This window comes from Schistocerca serialis, chromosome 1 (genome assembly GCF_023864345.2).
Source record: "Schistocerca serialis cubense isolate TAMUIC-IGC-003099 chromosome 1, iqSchSeri2.2, whole genome shotgun sequence".
NCBI lineage: Eukaryota > Metazoa > Arthropoda > Insecta > Orthoptera > Acrididae > Schistocerca > Schistocerca serialis.
In genome coordinates this window covers 484674297-484695361 of record NC_064638.1, presented here as the reverse complement: position 1 = coordinate 484695361, position 21065 = coordinate 484674297, and the positions used below count along the sequence as shown (strand labels likewise).

Below are 21065 nucleotides of genomic sequence, written 5' to 3'. Positions count from 1 at the left end.
GGAAGTTTCCTTCGATACTGATGAGATGGACTGGCCCTCACTGGATAGCCAGGGCAGTTGTTGGTTGATGCTGTAAAGGTGATGTGTGTCAGATGCAACATCATATTTCAAATGACAATGCAATGGTTAGGAATTCTTCCCAACTAGGATCTGGTAACTTAATAGTGCTGATACAGATTTGATGATCAGGTGCATTTGATCAATCTGTCTTATATGAGGCTATTTGCATATGGTTTAGCACTACTATCTGCTGTGGCATTGAATTCACACCATTAACTTAACACAATGATACAATATGCATTTGGTAGTCAAAGTATTTTGACAGTCTCGCCATGAGTTCATCCAGAGTGAAGACAAAAAGGTTCCTGGGAGGAACCTTTGGCATCATTTGACATGCTTCTGGTTCAAGGAAGGAAGTAGTCTCGATGACAAGCGGCATCAGTAATATGTCCCATCGTGAGATGATGGCATAGGTATGCCATATATGAACTACTTTGTCACACTCACTATTGAACACAGAGGGTGGGACCAGTGTGACTGTGCTGGAGGAGCAGAACCACCTTGGAGTGAGACAACATTTGCTCCTTATGTTGCTTCTGTTGCTGTTCTATTTCCTGCTGCTAATGTAACTCACTGCAATAGTTGCTCGTGCTTCTGTTGTAATCTCAACTTCTGCTGCTGCTCTTATTGTTTTTCACACAGTTCCAGTTATTTTTGCTGTTTTTGATCAGATTAACAAATGCTATATCCATCTTTGACACATTGTCTTGTTCTTATCAGCTATCTAGATATAGATACTGTCCTCCAAGTGTAATGTTTATGCTCACTAGTACTGTGGCAGTCTTGCACACATGAGACTAATGCCACATCACTATCGCTGCATTCTGAAGTAATAAATAAAGACTTTTACAGTTACAGTCTTCATTGGTCACTGAACACTAATACAATTTAAATTTCTGGATCCCCACGTATGACAAAAAAAATTGTGCTCCACAAGAATGTAAATGAACTAGAAGGGACTGGCACCTGAAGTCCCAGAAAGTCAGCATCTTTCACAGTAATTAATCTGTAGCTCCTGATAATGTGAGCGAGTCGATAGACCACAAAGGCAAAATATCCAGAGGACATGTTTCTGTTGTCAAGCATTGCTGACAAAGTCAGATTCCCACAGCAATGCAGCAGGTCAAGAGGACAAATTCAGCAGAGTCCAACAGACTAGAATGATGCCATACTCAGGAACCAGTGACAGTGGCAATGGTAGCGAGCAGATGTTGGCTTAGTGCAGCTGACAGTGATCTGCCTAAGGCAGCTGTCTAAAGAGGATTGGCTTTCGCCTCCTCTATGGCCAGTTGTACTGTCATATTGGTAGTTCCTCAGGCAGCCAAATACCATGCCCGGAGTTCACATGTCATAGATACCACTGTTTGCTGTGAAGCTGCCAAACCTACAATGTCCATGGTCTCTGCCACTGATACAACTTACAAAGACCTTCACAGAAAGGCACTGTTCCCCAAACTTGGTCCTGGTTTCTGTGCCATACCCCCAATACTCTGAGCACCTAAGGAACCAGATACAAAGGAGTGTTGCCCACATCATCCATTATCATCCAGGATTGTCAACCTCTTTACTTGTATCCACTACTTTATCAAAATGGCAATATTGTGGAAAGAATAGCTTGCCACTTACTATATAGTGGAGATGGTGAGCTGCAGACAGACACAACAAAAAGACTACTAAATACATCAGCTGTCAGCCAGAAGGTCTTCTTCTGAAAAAGACAACCTATACAGTCTCCTCGTCCATCTCTATACAACCCCTGCTCCCAAACCTTTGTCTCATGGCTCATACTCTTGTAATAGCACTAGTTACAAGGCCTGTCCCAAACATCCTACCACCACCACGTACTCTAGTCCACTCGCAAGCATCATCTATTCCATCAAAGACAGGGCTACCTGTCACACTGTCATATGATCTACAAGCTAAGCTGCAACCACTGTGCTTTGTTCTATGTGGGCATGACAACCAACAACCTGTCTCTCTTCATGAATGGCCACCGACAAATTGTGGCCAAGAAATGGCTGGACCATCCTGTTGCTAATGTAGGAACCTAGAATACTGCCCAATGTACTATTCTTCATTTTAATGATTGCTACACAGCCTGTGCCATCTGCATCTCTCCTACCAACACCAGATTTTCTGAATTGTTCTGATGGGAACTCTTCCTGCAGTGTATCCTACGTTTCTGTAACCCTCCTGGCCTCAACCTTCATTAGTCACTGTCCTTCACCCATCTATCCCATTCACTGGTTGCGCTCCAGCACTACACAGCCCGCTATTCCAACTATGCACCCACAATCTTTTTACTTCTCTCTTTTTCTCATTTCAGATACCAGCTTTGCTGTAACTTCTGCACAGAATTTTATATGAGCATGATCTACAACTAGCTGACTAAATGAATGAATGGCCACTGAAAAACTGTGGCCAAGGGCAAAGTTGACCAGCCAATGGCAAAACGCACTAATGAGCACAAAATGCTTGATTTCAATGGCTTCTTCACAACTTGTGCCATCTCAGTCCTTCCCCACACTACCAGATTCTCCAAATTATGTAGATGGAAATTGTGTTCACAACACATTGTTTGATCTCATCAGCCTCCTGGCCTCAGTCTCTGCTAGCCACATGCCCCACACCCACCTCCACCTCCACCTCCACAACCCAGACTTCATTCATCCTGAACTCTCACCTCTCTCTCCAAAGGCTCCCTTTTTCTCTATTCTATCTCTCCATCCCAAATCACATCATTACGCCCTGTGCACAGTTTCCTCAGCCTGAGGTCAGAATGAGCTTACTGGTGCCACATTCTTATCCTGTACACCCACTACTTCTCTCTCCAGTTTATCACACACCCTTCCCCAATTCTTCCTCTTGCTCTCTGTCTCTGTTTTTCCTTTTCTCACTCCAGCTGATGAAACTCATACTCCTGTCGAGCTACAATGCTGTGGCCAATGCTACATGTTCAGCTAGGATGTTGAAGAAATAGGAGCAGTTGGAGGAAAGAAAGTAAGGTGCAAAAATCTATAGTCATTGGTTTTGAAAATATTTCATCCATCTTATGCAAAATCAGGTTTGCTCCATGACTCACTTTAATCTTTTGTTGAAGAATTCCAACCCTTCGATATCATAGCAGCACTGCCAGGGAAGTCAGTAGATCCACAAAAGAACACACAGAAGATAAAAATTTAACACTGCACCCAGAATCATTCATTAATTGCTTTGTGTGTAGAACAGTGGTCACCAGGGACAGGGAGACATATTTTATTAGTAATGTTGGGGATAATTTTACCTATTGTAATTTTTCATATGAATAATATTTGTTATCTAACTAAAAAACTGATTATTGATTGATTTGATTTTTAGGTTGCATTGCAGGTGCAAGAAAGGTTTGGTAAACATCTACTAGAACTTGGAGGAAACAATGCTATTATTGTAGATGCAGATGCTGATCTGGAAATGGTTGTCCGTTCTGTGGTATTTGCGTGTGTAGGCACTGCTGGACAGCGCTGTACCTCTACTAGGAGACTGATTCTCCATGAGAAGGTAAATATATTTATCTTATTTATGATATAAAAAAACTTCACTTATTAATATGTCTAATACAAAATTCTGCTCATCTATTGGATAGTATATAATGTATATCTACCAGTGGCAACTGATCAGTAAACAATCACTCACAAAAAGTGAAAGACTCATAGCATTTCAGATTCTTTCACCTTAATAAAAGACAGGAAAGTTAATAACTATGGATTATAGAGGTACAGTAAGAAAGGATATAATGGAAATTAGCAATGAATTACCAAGCATGTACGAGATGTCTCCTATATGCAGTAATTTTGTTGTTAATTTCCATCTTGTCTCATTCTGCTTTGTTCCTGTTGATGTGTGGTCATGAAACAAATTTCTATCTAATCTTCATAATATGCTCATTTTTCCCACATGCTACCATCATAAATTCAAGATGAGGGACCTGATTCTGCTTTGTCCCTTTTTATCTCCTAAAATGGGTTTCTTCCTCCTCATTTTCAAAGTAAGGAAACCAAAAGTTTAAAAATGCTGTGTGCCTTTCACTTTCCAAATGTACGATTTAGGGTGAGGGAAGGGCTATGTCACATTATTTATCTGTAGCATATCAGTGAAAGTTATTGAATTGACATTTCTTGGTTCTATTTACTTACTTCAAAGCAGTCTGATGAGATGTATTTCAAGTGGTGATGAAAGGAATTACAAAAGAAAATTATAATATTCCCTCTATCAAAAATAATAAAAAAAATGTTTTGAACATGACCCATGATTCACAATAATAAACACATTAAATATGTTTATTTTTTCAGATGGTAAAACACATATAGCTGTGAATGCATATAATTTTTAATCCTATCTTTTAGAACTAATAGTTCCTCCATCAGAAGGAAGAGGGGGATAGGTTCGGGAAGGTTAAAAAGGAAGAATAGATCACTTGGACGCAAGATGAGACATATTTGTCTCCCCTCATTCTTACAACAGGCAGGTCCCTCTAAACATGGAGTTTGAATGATCTGCCCCTTCCTTTATAATCTTTCCAGATCTACCTCTCTCTTCTTGCTGAAGAAGGAACTATTAGTACCAAAAGCTAGGATAGTATATGCACTTTTAAATGTATGTATCAGGGCCAGCCATTCTATCTCATAATTTCATAGTTTTCTTGAATAAATGTTTCCTTTTCACATAATACCCCAGAAAAATATCTTCCAAAAATACTTCTTAACACTTAATGTATATTAGATTTTAAAAAATTCCTCTTTTCAGAAACACTTGTCATGCTCTAGCCATTCTATATTTTATATCCTCTCTACTTCAGTCATCATCAGTTATTTTACTGTCCAAATTGCAAAATTTGTGTATCACTTTTAGGGTTTCACATCCTAACCTAATTTCCTCATCATTGCCTAATTTCATTCAACTCCATTCCATTACCTTCGTTTTACTTTTGTGATGTTCATCTCGTAACCTTTTTCAAGGCATGATTCATTTTATTCAAATGTCATTCCAAGTTCTTTGTTGCCGCTGACAGAATCACAATGTCATCAGTAAAAATCAAAGCTTTTATTTCTTCTCCATGAGCTATTCATTTTCCAAATTTGTCCTTTGTTTTGTTTATTGCTTTCTCAGTGCACATATTCACTAACATTACTCTCACTCCCTTCTCAACCACTCCCTTTCATGTCTTCAACTCTTGTAACTGCAGTCTGGTTTCTTTACTAGTTGTAAATAACCTTTTCCCTCCTGAACCCACAGCATATCCCCACTTTTTAACTACTGCATCACCTCACTCAGTGGAGGAAACTGGTATCTGTGAAATCTTCCACCTGCCTAGCCAAGTCTTGAGCACAAGTGGCATGAGGAGTCGAAGGGCCTAGTTGTAATGCACCTGACATTTCATAACAAAGTATTGGCATGCACAAGTACAATGACAACAGCTGAGGGACAGTATTGCAGTGACACATACTCTGAAGTGCTCTTCTTGGACATAGCTGTGGTAGCAGTGGAGATAGTAAATATTAAATGTCATATTGGATTGTTGGCTGGGATATCCCTTGGTGTGGGTACAGCCACCTGTTGGAAAGACTGTGTGATTGACAGATGTGGCACAGTGGGCATAACTGGTTGGAGTGGTACCTGAAAGTGTCACTTTTAGTTACTACAATACACACAAAGTTGCCATGCATGGTATCAGATGCCTGCCAAAAGACCACATCCATACAGAGGTGAGGAGCAGATTTTGGATGCCTGTGCAAGGTGAGTATGAGGAGACATAGCATAGTTGTGGCCTGGGCATATATGCATTCAAGGTGGGTGTAAGTGTGGCCTCTGTTGAAGCTTTGCTGAATTCCTTGGTCATCTGAATCTCTAGTGTGGACTAGGTGCTCTGCTAAACCATTGTGCTGGATGTGGAATAGCACAGAAATCAAATCTTTTGACTCCTTCTGTGTTCAACATTGTACCAGCAGTGAATCACCAGCAATGGACTCCACAACGCCTCACTTCATTGTAAAGTGAGAAACTCATTCCAGGAACAGCTGTTGCACTGTAGCTACGCCATTTCTCTACAATATCCCTTTTTCAGAAGGCTACGCTTGAGTAAAAAAGACTTTGTGATGCTCATTTCAGTGAACTGGATGGTGAAGCCAGACATCAGTCAACCACAGCTCTTTCTTGGGCTCCACATGCTCACAGTGTTGCCTGTTTTGTAGGTACATACTGCAGTGGGAGAAGTTTCGTTCTGGTTTGATGGTTTCCACTCCATACACAACCTGGTCACCTGGCTGATATGTACAGTTGTGGATTTAACAGATCTCTCTAAACTTGTAGCTCACAATAGATCAAAACATGTACCGATTTACTGATCTCACATTCAGACTGACAGGTCTCATTTACATTCTTCAACTGTTCTGGCATTAACATTATCATCTGCACCCATTGTTCTTGACTACCAAAGCATAAATGGCACTGCCTAGCAGGTGGATATGCTCACTTGCCATCATGCCTTGTTGATGTTCAGAGCCAATGTCTTTTACATCCGTCTTTACATATGACAAACAAAGTGCACAGTGGTTCCACACTTCAAAACTACCAAAACAACATTTCTGGTTTCCACAGACATCTTTTGTCAGCCTGGGTGGTTAGAAGTGGAACATGTTTTTCAACAGAATCAACAAGTTACACCACAATACAGAGTCTTACTGGATGAGAGGTTGGATTGGAGGAGGAGAGCCAAGCAGAGCGATTTAAAATCATTCTGTGAGTATGTGGTGTGCTGTATTCTAGCCAGCTACATCACCTCTGCCATTGGCTTCTGTCCATCAAAAAGTTATTTTATTTAGGCTCCAGTCCAATAAGGGATGCAGAAGAGCTTTTATGATGATTTGAAGATAAATGGCGAGGTATGGGCAGAATTGAAGCTGTGAGGAGAGGCCTTAAGTTGTGCCTGCACAGCTCTGTCAGTAAGAGAACTGGCCACGAAAAGCAAGGTTTTGGGTTCAAGTTCTGGTCTGGAACACAGTCTGGATCTGACAGGTTTTGCAGTTATTGTAGTTAAAAGAGCTCAAGGAAAATGTCCAGTGCTGCACCATCAAGTTAGAATGACTTTTGTAGTCCAAAAGTCACCATTTGTTGCTTATGATCTGTTATTAAATGGAGCTACATACCATATAAGAATAAGTCGAATTTTTTAAAACAGATAACTGATTGCAAAAGCCCCTTTTCCAACTCATGAGTAATTGGTTTGGGCCTAATTCAAGCTTCTTGAATTCTACACAGTAGGTTACTCGGTAGAAATGAGCACTCTGTATGCCAACACAATGCCAATGCCCTGCTGATGAGCATTTGCTGCTGGATGAAAAAGAAGTATTTCAAAAAATGTAGGCCACTTAAGGGAGCTGAATGTAGCTTTTGTATTAATGGGTGAAATGTCTTGTTGCAATCAAAAGACCATTGATACTGAACATCTTTACAATAGGACCAGTTCAATGCAAACATGAAGTTGACAGTTTGGGAATGAATTTCTGCATAATAATAACTTTGTTAAGAAAGCTTCTAATTGATTAACTTTGTAAGTGAGTTAATGGTTGCCACATAGAAGTCTGTGGGTCATATTGGTGATCAGTGAGAATCTGGCCCCAGTATTTGACCTACTCTTGGAAAAATGTAGACTTGTTTAACACATTGACTGCTGCCGGCCTCATGGCACTCGATATGTTAACAACAATATGAATTAGATAGATTGATACTCACCAAATACAGAAAGTGCTGAGTGGCAGACAGGCCCATGTAATAGTAAACTAAACTGTATCTGAAGAAGGGCTATGTCCAATAGCTTAGTCTACTTTAAATGTGCATATCTGCTACTCGGTGCCTCCTCTATGTGGTGAGTAGCAATCTATCCTATTCATAGAGTTAAACTTATTTAAGTAACATACAACCTGTAATATAGTGATGTAAGGAAAGAACAGAACATTGTTCAAGTAGTTCTATTGTTTGATCACAGTGTCAATTCTACCATTAAGGTAGCTTGCAAAGAGAGGTATATCGTGAATGAGGTGTTCCAAGAACCTTTACAAAACTGCAAATGTGTTGCCAGTCTTAATGAGGGCCTCTTGCACTGATAAAGCCCAAAAGGAATATTGATGACCACGATTTGTTTACATGATTCATCAGAGTCCATCTTAAAAAAAATGTTTGCCAACTGCTATTATCAAATTCATCTGGTCATGATACGGGATAAGATTCAACAACAGAGTGTGTTTTTTTAGTGGTCCTCAAATCTTCACATACTTGCAGTGAGCTGTTTGCAGCAGTGAATTTCCATCACAAATAGGCATGGGGTTCAAGGGTCTGTTATGGCAAATACTAGTTAGATATCACAGCTCGTAGCAACTGCAACAAGAGGTATAATGAAGAGAACATGGAACTTCCCATGATGCACGAGACAATTTAGGAAAAACAAGCAGAACAGATAATGCTGGAGGTAGTTCACAGTCAAAAGAGAATGCCATTGGGCTGTTACGTGAACTGCTGCTCTAACTGTTCCTGGGAGTTTGGTAGCACTGTGACCATTTCATACTTGAACTGTTTGCAAGAAAAGTATAGTCCAACTTCTTGTCAATGTTGAGCATGCAGCAGGCAGACATTTATTGAATACAAACACTGTGAATCAAGTAGTATAAACAGACAGACTTGGGAAGGTGAAATTACAGTACTGAGAGTAGCATGACATGCTTCTGACACTGCCTGATACTTGACCTGTCAGACAACCAAAATCCATCAGCAGCAATTGCACAGTACTGTCTAATTAAATCATTAGATAATGCTCAATTACAGCTAAGGTCACTCCAAGAGTGTATACAGGGTGTTACAAAAAGGTACGGCCAAACTTTCAGGAAACATTCCTCACACACAAATAAAGAAAAGATGTTATGTGGACATGTGTCCGGAAACACTTAATTTCCATGTTAGAGCTCCTTTTAGTTTCGTCAGTATGTACTGTACTTCCTCGATTCACTGCCAGTTGGCCCAATTGAAGGAAGGTAATGTTGACTTTGGTGCTTGTGTTGACATGCGACTCATTGCTCTACAGTACTAGCATCAAGCACATCAATACATAGCATCAACAGGTTAGTGTTCATCATGAACGTGGTTTTGCAGTCAGTGCAATGTTTGCAAATGCGGAGTTGGCAGATTGCCCATTTGATGTATGGATTAGCACGGGGCATAGCCGTGGCGCAGTACGTTTGTATCAAGACAGATTTCCAGAACGAAGGTGCCCCGACAGGAAGACGTTCGAAGGAATTGATCAGCGTCTTAGGGAGCACGGAACATTCCAGCCTATGACTCACGACTGGGGAAGACCCAGAATGATGAGGACACCTGCAATGGACGAGGCAATTCTTCATGCAGTTGACGATAACCCTAATGTCAGCGTCAGAGAAGTTGCTGCTGTACAAGGTAATGTTGACCAAGTCACTGTATGGAGAGTGCTAGGGGAGAACCAGTTGTTCCCGTACCATGTACAGCGTGTGCAGGCACTATCAGCAGCTGATTGGCCTCCACAGGTACACTTCTGTGAATGGTTCATCCAACAATGTGTCAATCCTCATTTCAGTGCAAATGTTCTCTTTACGGATGAGGCCTCATTCCAACGTGATCAAACTGTAAATTTTCACAATCAACATGTGTGGGCTGACGAGAATCAGCATGCAATTGTGCAATCAGGTCATCAACACAGATTTTCTGTTAACGTATGGGCAGGCATTGTTGGTGATGTCTTGATTGAGCCCCATGTTCTTCCACCTACGCTCAATGGTGCACGTTATCATGATTTCATACGGGATACTCTACCTGTGCTGCTAGAACATGTGCCTTTACAAGTACGACACAACATGTGGTTCATGCACGATGGAGCTCCTGCACATTTCGGTCGAAGTGTTCGTACGCTTCTCAACAACAGATTCGGTGACCGATGGATTGGCAGAGGCGGACCAATTCCATGGCCTCCACACTCTCCTGACCTCAACCCTCTTGACTTTCATTTATGGGGGCATTTGAAAGCTCTTGTCTACGCAACCCCAGTACCAAATGTAGAGACTCTTCGTGCTCATATTGTGGACGGCTGTGATACAATACGCCACTCTCCAGGATTGCATCAGCGCATCAGGGATTCCATGCGACAGAGGGTGGATGCATGTATCGTCGCTGACGGAGGACATTTTGAACATTTCCTGTAACAAAGTGTTTGAAGTCACGCTGGTACGTTCTGTTGCTGTGTGTTTCCACTCCATGATTAATGTGATTTGAAGAGAAGTAATAAAATGAGCTCTAACATGGAAAGTAACCGTTTACGGACACATGTCCACATAACATATTTTCTTTCTTTGTGTGTGAGGAATGTTTCCTGAAAATTTGGCCGTACCTTTTTGTAGCACCCTGTATAGTAATACATGTTAGAACTCTAAGTGAAATGAAATGAAGTCACAGTACTTTGGCCTTTGTGCAACCACCATGATTCTTGAGTGTACAGCTGCAGCTAGCTCCTCTCTAGTTGTACTGCATCCATCAGCTTCATTGTTCACTGTCCAGCCACATTAATGTGACCGACTGTCAAAAGTCTGAATAACCACCTTCGCAGCACAGACCACTGCGAGACGTGTAGGAAGAGAGTCAATGAGATTCTGAAGTTACTGAAAGGCATGTGGAGCCATGCCAATTCCAGTACTGCGGCCAGCTGGACGAGGTTTATCAGTTAAGGATCCATGGCACAAACAGCCCGATTGTGGTGGTCCCAACGATTCTTGATTGGGTTTAGATCTGGAGAGCTTTGTGGCCATGCATATGCACTGCAAGCTGTATGACATGTTGTATTGTCCTGTTGGTAGATGCCATTGTGTCAAGGAAATAAAATTGCATGTAGGGTGGACACAGTTGCCAATTTTAAATGCAAACTTAGTTGACCCATTGTGCTTTCCAGAATGACAAGATCACCCAGAGAATGCCAAAAAACATTGCCCAGATCATAGTGTTCCCTCCTCTGGTCCATACCTTTCCAACGATTCTTACAGCGTGTTTGCTTTCAGATGTTTCATGCCATACACACTTGTCTGGTGGAGTATAAAACGTTATTCAGCTGAAAAGGCCACCTTTTGCCACTCAGTGGATGTCCAATTGTGGTACTGGTGTGCAAATTCCAGCCTTTGTTGCCTATGAACAGCATTCAAGATGGGTGCATGAACACATCAGCTGCTGTGGAGGCCCATATGCAACTACAATCACTGAATGGTTGTTAAGGAGACACTGCTGGTAGCTCCTTGATCCATCTGGCAGTCAGCTTCTTAACTGCTGCATGCCTGTTCGACCATACACATCACTGCAACTGCTGTTGACACATCACCTATGGCCATTGGTGCACCATAGTTCCCTCACTGCCAGTTTTGGATAGTGCCATTTTCCCATGCACAGTATACTTTAACAGTGGCTTGCAGACAGTTTACAAACATAGGCATTTCAGAAGTGCTTCCATCCTTGGCCAAAGGCCAATGATCATGCCTTTTTGGACAGCAGAGAAATTGGTCTGTTTCCACATTGCGACAACATACTGTTTTCTGCGTCCCCCCACCATGCTTTATATACCATCCACTGGTAATGCTACCACCTGCCGTCTGTGAGTGGTTATTGGGCACTGACATCAAACACGGGCGATGGTCACATTAATGCGTCTGGACACAAATAATGGAATCAGTATTTGAATTCCACGAATTAGACTGGCCATCCTATGCTATGAGGCATATGATTCACCAGAAAACTGTAATGAAGACAGAGAATATGCAGAGTGAAGCTAAAGCTGCAGTAGATTGTGATGTGATGAGATGAGGTGAGTATGTAACAAAGAAAAATTCATGCATATTATAAAAATGTATGTATGTAAGTACGTACGTCTGTGTATGTTCCACATCTCCTCCTAAACCACGGACCGATTTCAACCAACCTTGGTATGTATATCCCTTACTGTAAGGCAACATTCACTTTTGTGGTAAGAACCACCTACTGTCATAGTTCAGGAGATATGAAGTCATAAACACTGAGATGTATGAAAAAATGTCTCGTCATGCATGAAGTTTCAAAAAATTTGTTCTTTACTAGTAAGACACTCCTCAACTTAAAATCCCTGACACCTTTCAGTGCTTTTAACAGTTTTCAACTCTGAAGCACAAACAGCTGTAGGCATAAACAATAGCCTTCTACAGGGCTATCGAAAGGTGTTGTCTTCGAGACATTTGCAAAATCGGGTTGTAGACACATGAAGCAGCTGTGCTCAGTGTGCAGAAAATGTCTTGGATCTTTGTATGACTGTTTCACAATTTCAAAGGTGTTTTCACAAATACATGGAAAGGACCTTTTTTGACATTCAAACAACTTCTGGGAATCAGCCAGGTAAAATTTACAGTGACCGCCGATATTTCGGCAGGAGAACACCCAGGCATTTTCAGGGCACAAACTGCAATGGACAAACGATGTACAGGCAAATTTAAAACCTCGGTTCTCGGAGCAAGTCAGGAAAGATAAAAAAAAAAAAAAAAAAAAAAAAAAAAAAAAAAAAAAAAAAAAAAAAAAAAAAAAAAAAACACACACACACACACACACACACACACACACACACACACACACACACACACAGAAAACTAGTGCCACCAAAGATGACCAAAGTCAGAGATGTCGATAGTGAGACTACATACTAGCAAGTGAGGTAACATTAACTCTTTCCCTCTGTTTTTTGACAAGGCAGAGAGCAGGATTTCAGGCAGAGTTTAAGCAAAAACCTCCATCCCTGTTCACAAGGTTACTCGCTAAATTAATCTCAATTGCCTCCTTAATTTTTTCAATATTACACTACAAGCACAGTTCATTTTCTGTTTTCATTTCTAGTAGAAATAAATCTAAAGACAGAAAAAGAACCAAAGAAACAAAACATGGAAAAAAAGTAAACAAATAAGTGAAGAAAAATGAAAGGTTGACACAGGCAGGAGCTGGTGAAATACAGTCTACATAAGAGATTGTAGAAATAATGAAGAGAGGGAAGAAGGAGAATGAGAAGAAGAAGAAGAAGAAGAAATAAAAATGGAATGTAGGGAATGGCGTTACAGAGATTATGCAGAATTTAAGTGATAAGGCAATAACAATCATTCATGACATTCAAGGGAGAATGTAAACAGAAACAGTTGATATCACACATAAACACCATGTATACCTTGTAGGCAACATGTTAGAGCCCAGCAAAAGCTTGTGATCAGTTAATAAATTTTGGTATTTCTATACAGATAAAATTTATTTGTATGTTTTGAGCTATTTGCTTCAAATATTTTACTTTTCTTTCAGATTTATGAAAAGGTACTTGAACCACTGAAAAAAGCCTATGCTCAAATTATTAAAAGGATGGGAGACCCTCTGCAGGAAGGTGTTCTGTATGGACCACTACACAGTTCCCAGTCTGTATCTGCATTCCAGAATACTATTAAAGAAGCACTGGCTGCTGGTGGTACTATTGAATTTGGTGGAAATGTAAGTGTTTTTGCAGCAAATAATACCTTCATAATTGCTTTCAGAAGCTGTAAGTAAGACAAAAATTCCTGTGGAATATTTCCAAAGGCATTTCACAGATTTACTTACAAGTGAACACAGGTCACTAAGGAACAATACTACAATTGTTTGGAGGGAATGGATCTTGGGGATGTTCAGATTAAAACTGGGATTAATGACAAAAGACACAGTTGTAACAATAAAAGTACAAACGCTACAAAAAATGACAGCGAAATTTTTCAGGTAAGCTTTACAAGCAAGTTGTTAACAATGTATCTCCAGTAGCAAATGCTGAAAGAAGCTTTAGCAGACTATACACACTGCAGTACTGTACTTACCTTCAGAAAGCACATCTCTCACTAAAGCCAATAGCCACAAAAATATAGAAGGAAAGTATTTTTGTTATTTTCAACAAAAAATCCCCTCTTCATCAAAGACATGAGGAAATAGTTGTGCGAACAGGTTACTTACAATCCAGATTATCGCAGACCAACCTTCTCTCAGGATGAAGGAAGCAAAGATTATAGAAGTAGGCTAACAGAGATTGAATCAGGTGGAATGAGGGGTTATGTTGAATTGCAAGGATTGGGTCAATGTAAAGGGCCAAAGTTGCGTTTCAGGTACTCAGGTGTCTCGAGTCATTATACAGAAATGTAGAGCAAGTGGGTACCGGATGTCCCCAAGGTTGAAAGTTCATGTGTTCATTGATGTGCTCTGCTCATTTGAATGTGGTCATTTCTGGGACTCCCAAAACATGAAAAGCAAAGAGCCTGCAGAAGACGGTATTTGTTTCACAGAATCAAAGGTGAAGAAGTGTTCACAGCTCTTAAGGTATGCATTTTAGAGCCCATATTTACTTGACTTTTTTGTTTTGGTCCATACTATCACCTCAGAAAGCTGTCTACCATACAACCTTAGCAACAACAGTACCGGTACGCATGTTCCACCCTCATAGATATCAGAATGATTTTTGCTTATAACTTTTGCCTCTGTCATTTCTGGACTAGTGACCCTTATCTCACATTGATGTATTTATCCCTCTCCATCATCCCTGAAATTTTGTAACATTATCACAGATCACTCTGTAGGTATATTCTATTAGTAACTTAGTTGCAGTTATAACAGTGAAAATATAATGTGGTAGGTTAGTAAGGCTGTTTCCGACCTGATAGAGGGTTAGAAAATCAATGTACTTCTAGGCATAGTCCTACTGGAAATGGTATGTCCTTGTCTTCCTATGATCTATCTACCCAATTATAGGGGGTCCTACCGTTCAGGTGGACTCCAAACCATAATGCTACCTAGCACTTTCACAAATATGAGTTGTTGCCTGATTTGGAAGAAGAACTGATAAGTGAAAGAAAAAGTCCTGGAATTGATCAAGAATTGGACTGTGAACCTACAGTGTTAGATTTATCCAGCCAACAAACAAGTCACTTTACTATAATATACAAAAACAAAATAGTAATTCTGAAGCCAAAACACCTGTTGTGTAGGCCTAATGGAAATGCAATTACAGAGCTTTATTAGGACTAATACATGACATTTCATTTCAATGTGCTACTTTTTTAATTTAATTTGCCTGACTTGGTTCTCTTTGCTCTAGCACCCTACAATAGAAATACAACAAACAACAACACCCCCCCCCCCCCCCCCCCAAGGCTTAGCATTTGCCTGTTTGCTGGGTATGGACTTGGTGGTGACCCCAGGTTCCTGAGCTAGGAAATGGTAAGTGCCACTAGTCCTCTGTCACCATAATCTCTGGGTAAGCTTCAACATCCACCATGTGGTGCAGCGGTGGAACGTTGTGTGTCATGGGGGCTATGAGGATGGTACAAACATCCCCAAAAAAAATCCTCAATCTTAAGGTGTGGTGTGCACCAATGAGATGAATAGCTGTTGAGGTAGAACAGTCAATAGTGGGCAACCTATGGGGAACTTGCCACATCTCAGTTGTATGCGGCTTACTCAGACAAGCAGGGATCTGTCTCCCAGGACTGTTTGTTTCCCTAGCTGCTCCTGCTATCACTACGGCATCCATGACTTCTCACACACTTGCTTCTGACAGTTGAGGTGGTCTGTTGGGTAGTATTAACACCCACCCTTCAAAGGGAGCACAGGAGAATAGCCCTCCTGACCAATCTTCATCTAAAGTTCAGGCATGTGTCCAATGTGTCAAAATGTGCTTCTTGTGATAAGGGGAGAAGATAGTACATTTGAGAAGGTACTGCTCTTCTATATCCAAAAAGGCCTTAATGTTTTGACTGGAATCCCCAAATATATTAAACAGCTGGTTGAAACAGCAACATCACAGCAAGTTAACAACCTATTGAAGCCCAAATTTTTGGGTGAGTATCCTATTGTAGTTGAATTGCCCCATACCCCTAACTAGTCAAGGAGTGGTCACATGGAGTGACATCATGCATATGGACACTTCCGAGCTGGAAGAAGAATGACCCGACTATCATGTGGGTGGAAAACTGGAAAAATCAGACTAATTTAAAACAACGTTTGGTTTGCTGGTTTACCCAGATTATATTAAAACTGGATTTTTTAAGATTGAAAGTCAGACCATAATTCTCCAACCCTAGAAAGTGCTTCATGTGTTAGAAATTCGGGCACACCTCTCTAGGGTGGAATGGATGAGCTTTGTATGGTACATGTCGTATGGCCGCTCACGCTGATGGAACTATGTGTACCTGCCCCGACTTTGGTGTCAATTGTTCAGGTCCACATCCAGTTTGGAGCTGAGTGTGTATGGTGTTTAAGAAAGAAGAGAAAATCCAGGAGTGAAAGATGACTAAGCATGTGCCTTACACTGAAGCGAGATGATGTACAAATCCTTTCAGCCCAGATACTTTCCCACTTCATTTGCTGTACTCACAAATAAACTTGCGAACACAAGAAGACATCACCTATGGACTAAATACTTGGTTTACTACCTGAGCCCGCATTTTATTCTGTTACTCGCTCCTGTGAACGCGAACGCGTTATGCAAATCTTGGTGTCTCTCGCGTCCATTTTGAAAAGATAACCTATTTTGGAAAGATAACCTGAAATGTCTAAATAAGGCGAAATGCATCATTAAAAAATAAAAAACTAAAATTGCAACCAAGACTGTTTTTAACCAATACTGTTAAGCACCGGTTTGCTGTATGCCACATATGGATTGGAAGAATTTCTAAATACTTAGGAATTACTATTATGAACAACTTAAATTGAAAATAATGCATAAAAAATGTTGTGGGGAAGGCAAACCAAAGACTGTGATTTATTGACAAAACACTTAGAAGATGCAACAGTTCTACTGAAGAGACTGCCTACACTATGCTTGTCCACCCCCTTTCAAAGTACTGCTGCACAGTGTGGAATCCTTACCAGATAGTATTAATGAAGTACATTGAAAAAGTAGACAAAAGAGCAGCATGTTTTGTATTATCAAGAAGTAGGGGAGAGTGTGTCACTGACTTGATACAGGATTTGGGGTGGACATCACTAAAACAAAGGTGTTTCTTGTTGCAGGGGAATCTTCTCATAAAATTTCAATTATCAGCTTTCTCCTCTGAAAGATAAAATATTTTGTTGATGCCAACCTACATAGGGAGAAATTATCATCACAATAAAATAATGGTGATCAGAGCTTGCACGGAAAGATATAGGTTTTTTTTTTCTGCATGCTGTTTGAGATTGGAATAATAGAGTATTATTGTGAAGGTGCTTGTGTGATTTGCAGAGTATCCATGTAGATGTAGACATACATGTAGATGGATCTTGATACCCAGAAATCCATGCAAACTCCAGCAGAGAGCACTGCTTCTGCTTCTGCTGTTGGTGCCACTTTGGCAGGGCAAGTGCTGCACATTGGGTTCACACAGCCTACCTTGGTGTCATTGAATGTGAGGGTGAAGACTCAGGTAAATTTTACTGTCAAGAAGGCAGAATGGAAACAGGTGGATCATCAGATCCACAAACATTCAGAGGGTGATGACTCTGAATGGACTTAGATCTCTGCTTCAATGAACTCTCGAGTCCACTCAGTTCTCCTCCTAGTGAAGTGGGTTCTCCTACATGCAGAAGGGCAATGGGAAAATATAAACCTCCCAGATAAATGGCTCCTGTGCTTCAACAGACCATGAATGGGTTCAGAACACATGTGGAGGAGCTGAAACCCTTTGTCATGGAAGAGACCTCCCTATCTGTGTCTAGAGGAAACACATTTTAAACACAGTTGATACCACTGTGCTCAGGGGATACAGCTCTCATCAGAAAGAGGACTTCAGTGGAACAGGGCTAAAGGTGGAGCGGCTATCTTTGTGAATGACACTTATCAAACCACTTTTCTCTCTCTCAGAACAGCTATTCAGGCAATTGCTGTCATGGTCCATGTTCCATTTCCTGTTACAATCTGTAGTGTGTATCTGCAGCCCAACAAATGCTTTCCTTCCATCCTTCCTCCCTGTAGGAGATTTTAATGTACACAGTGTGCTATGGGGATCTCCATCAGTGAACCCCAGAGGTTACATTGTCAAAAGTTTATAGTATCAGGATAGTTATACCTTCTTAATGCTGGTGGTAGCACACACTTTAGCACTGCCATGGGACTATTCTCGGCCATAGACCTTGCTTTCTGTAAGTCTTCAGACTGATTTCAGAGGTGATATGTCCCATGGTGGAATGATAAGCGTCGTTCCATCATCAAGGAGAGACACATGGCCTTGTGCCGGGTTCAAATGCCAGCCTCCTGTTATGAACCTTACAGCCTTTTAAATCGTAAGGGAAAAGGCATGATGGACAATCACAGAGAACAAGAAGAGGTCATGGCGAGTGTTTCTGGACTCCATTACTTCTTCAAAGGTCTGGGAAGCCATAAAGAGGATCTCTAGCAAATGTGCCCAATGACCTACTGAGGCAGGAATGTCTACAATCCAAACTTGGGAAACTGTGAATGCCATGGCAGATTACTTCAGTTCGATCACTGCCACTGCAAATCGAGATCCAGCTTTCCGCCATTAGTGGGCACTAGTGGAGAGGTTGGAATTTTAATTCTACCAACACTGAGGACTATTATTGCCCCTTTTCTGTGTGGGAGCCTGAGTTTTCTCTGTCTCAGGTCAAGGAGACTGCCCTGGGTAAGGATTGGATCCCATAAAGCATGTTACAGTACTTTCACCAGGATGCGAAGGAAATACTTCTGTCCCTTTTTAATGTGATCTGGTTTACCAGGAACTTTCTCGACTTGTGGAAGGATGTGATTTTAGTGGCCCTTCTGAAACCAGAAAAGGATCACATGTTTCCTAGTAGTTACCATAGCACGGCCCTCACTGGCTCATCGGAAAGACCCTAGAACCCATGGAGAACCAGTGTCTGATTTGGGTCCTAGAATCTGAGGACCTATTTAGTTGTTTTTCGACTGGGTTTTGGTGGTGGTGTTCAACCATTGAAACCTCACTCTGCTGGAGGAAGAAATTCAAAAATCCTTTATAAGCACACAGCATCTCATAGGTGTCTTCTTCGATCTTGATTGAGAGGGCCTTTGACATTACTTGGAGGCATCACATCCAGAGACAGCTTCACCAATAGGGTTTCCAGGGATGATTACCAATTTTCATATTGTCCTTCCTTTCCAGAAAACTTTTTCGATATTGGGTGGGCGATGCCCTTTCCAAGCAATTCGAGCTAGAAAATTGGGTCCCTCAAGGCTCTGTTGTACGTGTAACTCTGTTCACTATTGCCATCAATGGTGTTACTTCCACAGTTAAACCGCCTGCTAGTTGTTTATTGTTTGTGGATGACTTTGCCATCTTCTGCTCCACCTCCATCCTTGCAACAGCCATTCGTCAACTGCAGCTTACAATACACATAAATGTATTTGTTCTTCGTTGATCCATTATGGATCGTGGGACAACAGCTGGCATGAACTTCTTGATGCAATAATTTACCAACAGCCATATGTATTGTAGAAGTTTATTTTATTTTATGAACTTCTATGTGCTACCAGTTTCGGCATTACATTGATGCCAGCTTCAGTCATAGTCGTAAAATCGCTATACACGGAAGGAGCCATATAACTGGATCCGTGAATCAAATCATCCTGCAACAACTTTTGGTGGCCACCAAGAGCTGTTGCAGGATATGCCACAATCACCAGCATTCCGTACTGTTACTGGCTCTTCAATGGAGTGACTATTTAGACATAGGCCACAAGCAATGAAGCCATTCAGGATTCACATGTGGCAAGACTTAGTGGCTCTTGGTGCAGACAATTCTTGCATGCTTCATCGAGGTTGGAGTCATTTGCTGCCTCGGTTAATAAGGAGCTCCAAAATTATTTTGGATCTGTCGGTGTACATGAAGTTTTTTACTCCAGCCTCTGTTTTTGTATCGATGTTGTGCAGTATTTCAGCAGAGCACAGTGACTGTAACACTGATGGGTCTAAGCAGGATAATTCCATCGGCTGTGCTGTGTTATCAAGATTTGCTTACCTGATACAGTCACAATGTTTGACGCTGAATCATCCACTAACTTGAGGGCTCTGGAGGAGATGCAGTACCTTTCTCCTAACAAATTCCTCATCTGCACTGACTCCCTAAGTGCTCTTTAGGCTATCAATGACACGTATTCACCCAAAAATATCTTCAGCTGATCCACGACGCCCTTTTCCACTTACAGAGACAGGGAAAAGATGTGTCATTCTGCTGGGTACTAGGGCACGTGGGCATTTGGGGTAATGAAACAGCAGATGCAGCAGCTAAGAATGCCTGCTTTGAAGTTACAATTTCTGAATGTGCTGCCCCTATCCATGCAGTTGCCTCACTATTGAGAAACAACATCATGTGTCTGTGGGGAGAGAAATGGTTAGGGTTGGAGAACAACAAGCTGAGGGCTGTGAAACCAGTGATATGATTGTGGCATGTCTCCTTCCAGCCACTGCAGTGGGAGCACGTACTCTTAATATATCTTCGGATAGGACACTGTCCTCCAACACCTGGACTCTTCCTTCAGCAGGAAGACTCATCTGTATGCAGTGCATGTGGTCTACAGGTTTCTGTACACCACATAAACCGATTGTGTTTTATACCAAGCCATGAGGTCTGCAACCCGCTTACCAGTCGATCTGCCCTCTATTTTAGGTGGTGATGAACCGAACGCAATTCATGTTTTAATAGTGTGTGATGTCTGGTCTTCTCAACAGTACTTAGGTAGAATGTTTTTCTAGGGTGGTTGCTTCATCTTTTGTTTTCCAATTGCTCGTGTAGGCTCAGTTTCTTGCTCCACTATTTTAGATGATGTATGGTTATAGTCTATGTATTTTACTCACACACTGAGACATACAATGGGGCATAGGTGTTTTACTGTTTTGTGTGACAGTGTTAGCAAGAGTGTCCTAGGATGGTAGCACATTACA

At 41.2% G+C, this 21065-nt stretch overlaps 1 protein-coding gene across 1 annotated transcript in view; it reads left to right on the top strand.

Annotated features, from left to right (window-relative positions):
* The window catches only part of LOC126473688 (alpha-aminoadipic semialdehyde dehydrogenase-like), a 76987-nt gene that overhangs the window by 49831 nt on the left and 6091 nt on the right, over positions 1-21065 (top strand). The window contains exons 5-6 of the mRNA XM_050100928.1: positions 3418-3597; positions 13459-13641. Of these exons, the coding sequence (XP_049956885.1) occupies positions 3418-3597; positions 13459-13641 (363 nt within the window). The remainder of the gene's footprint in view (positions 1-3417; positions 3598-13458; positions 13642-21065) is intronic.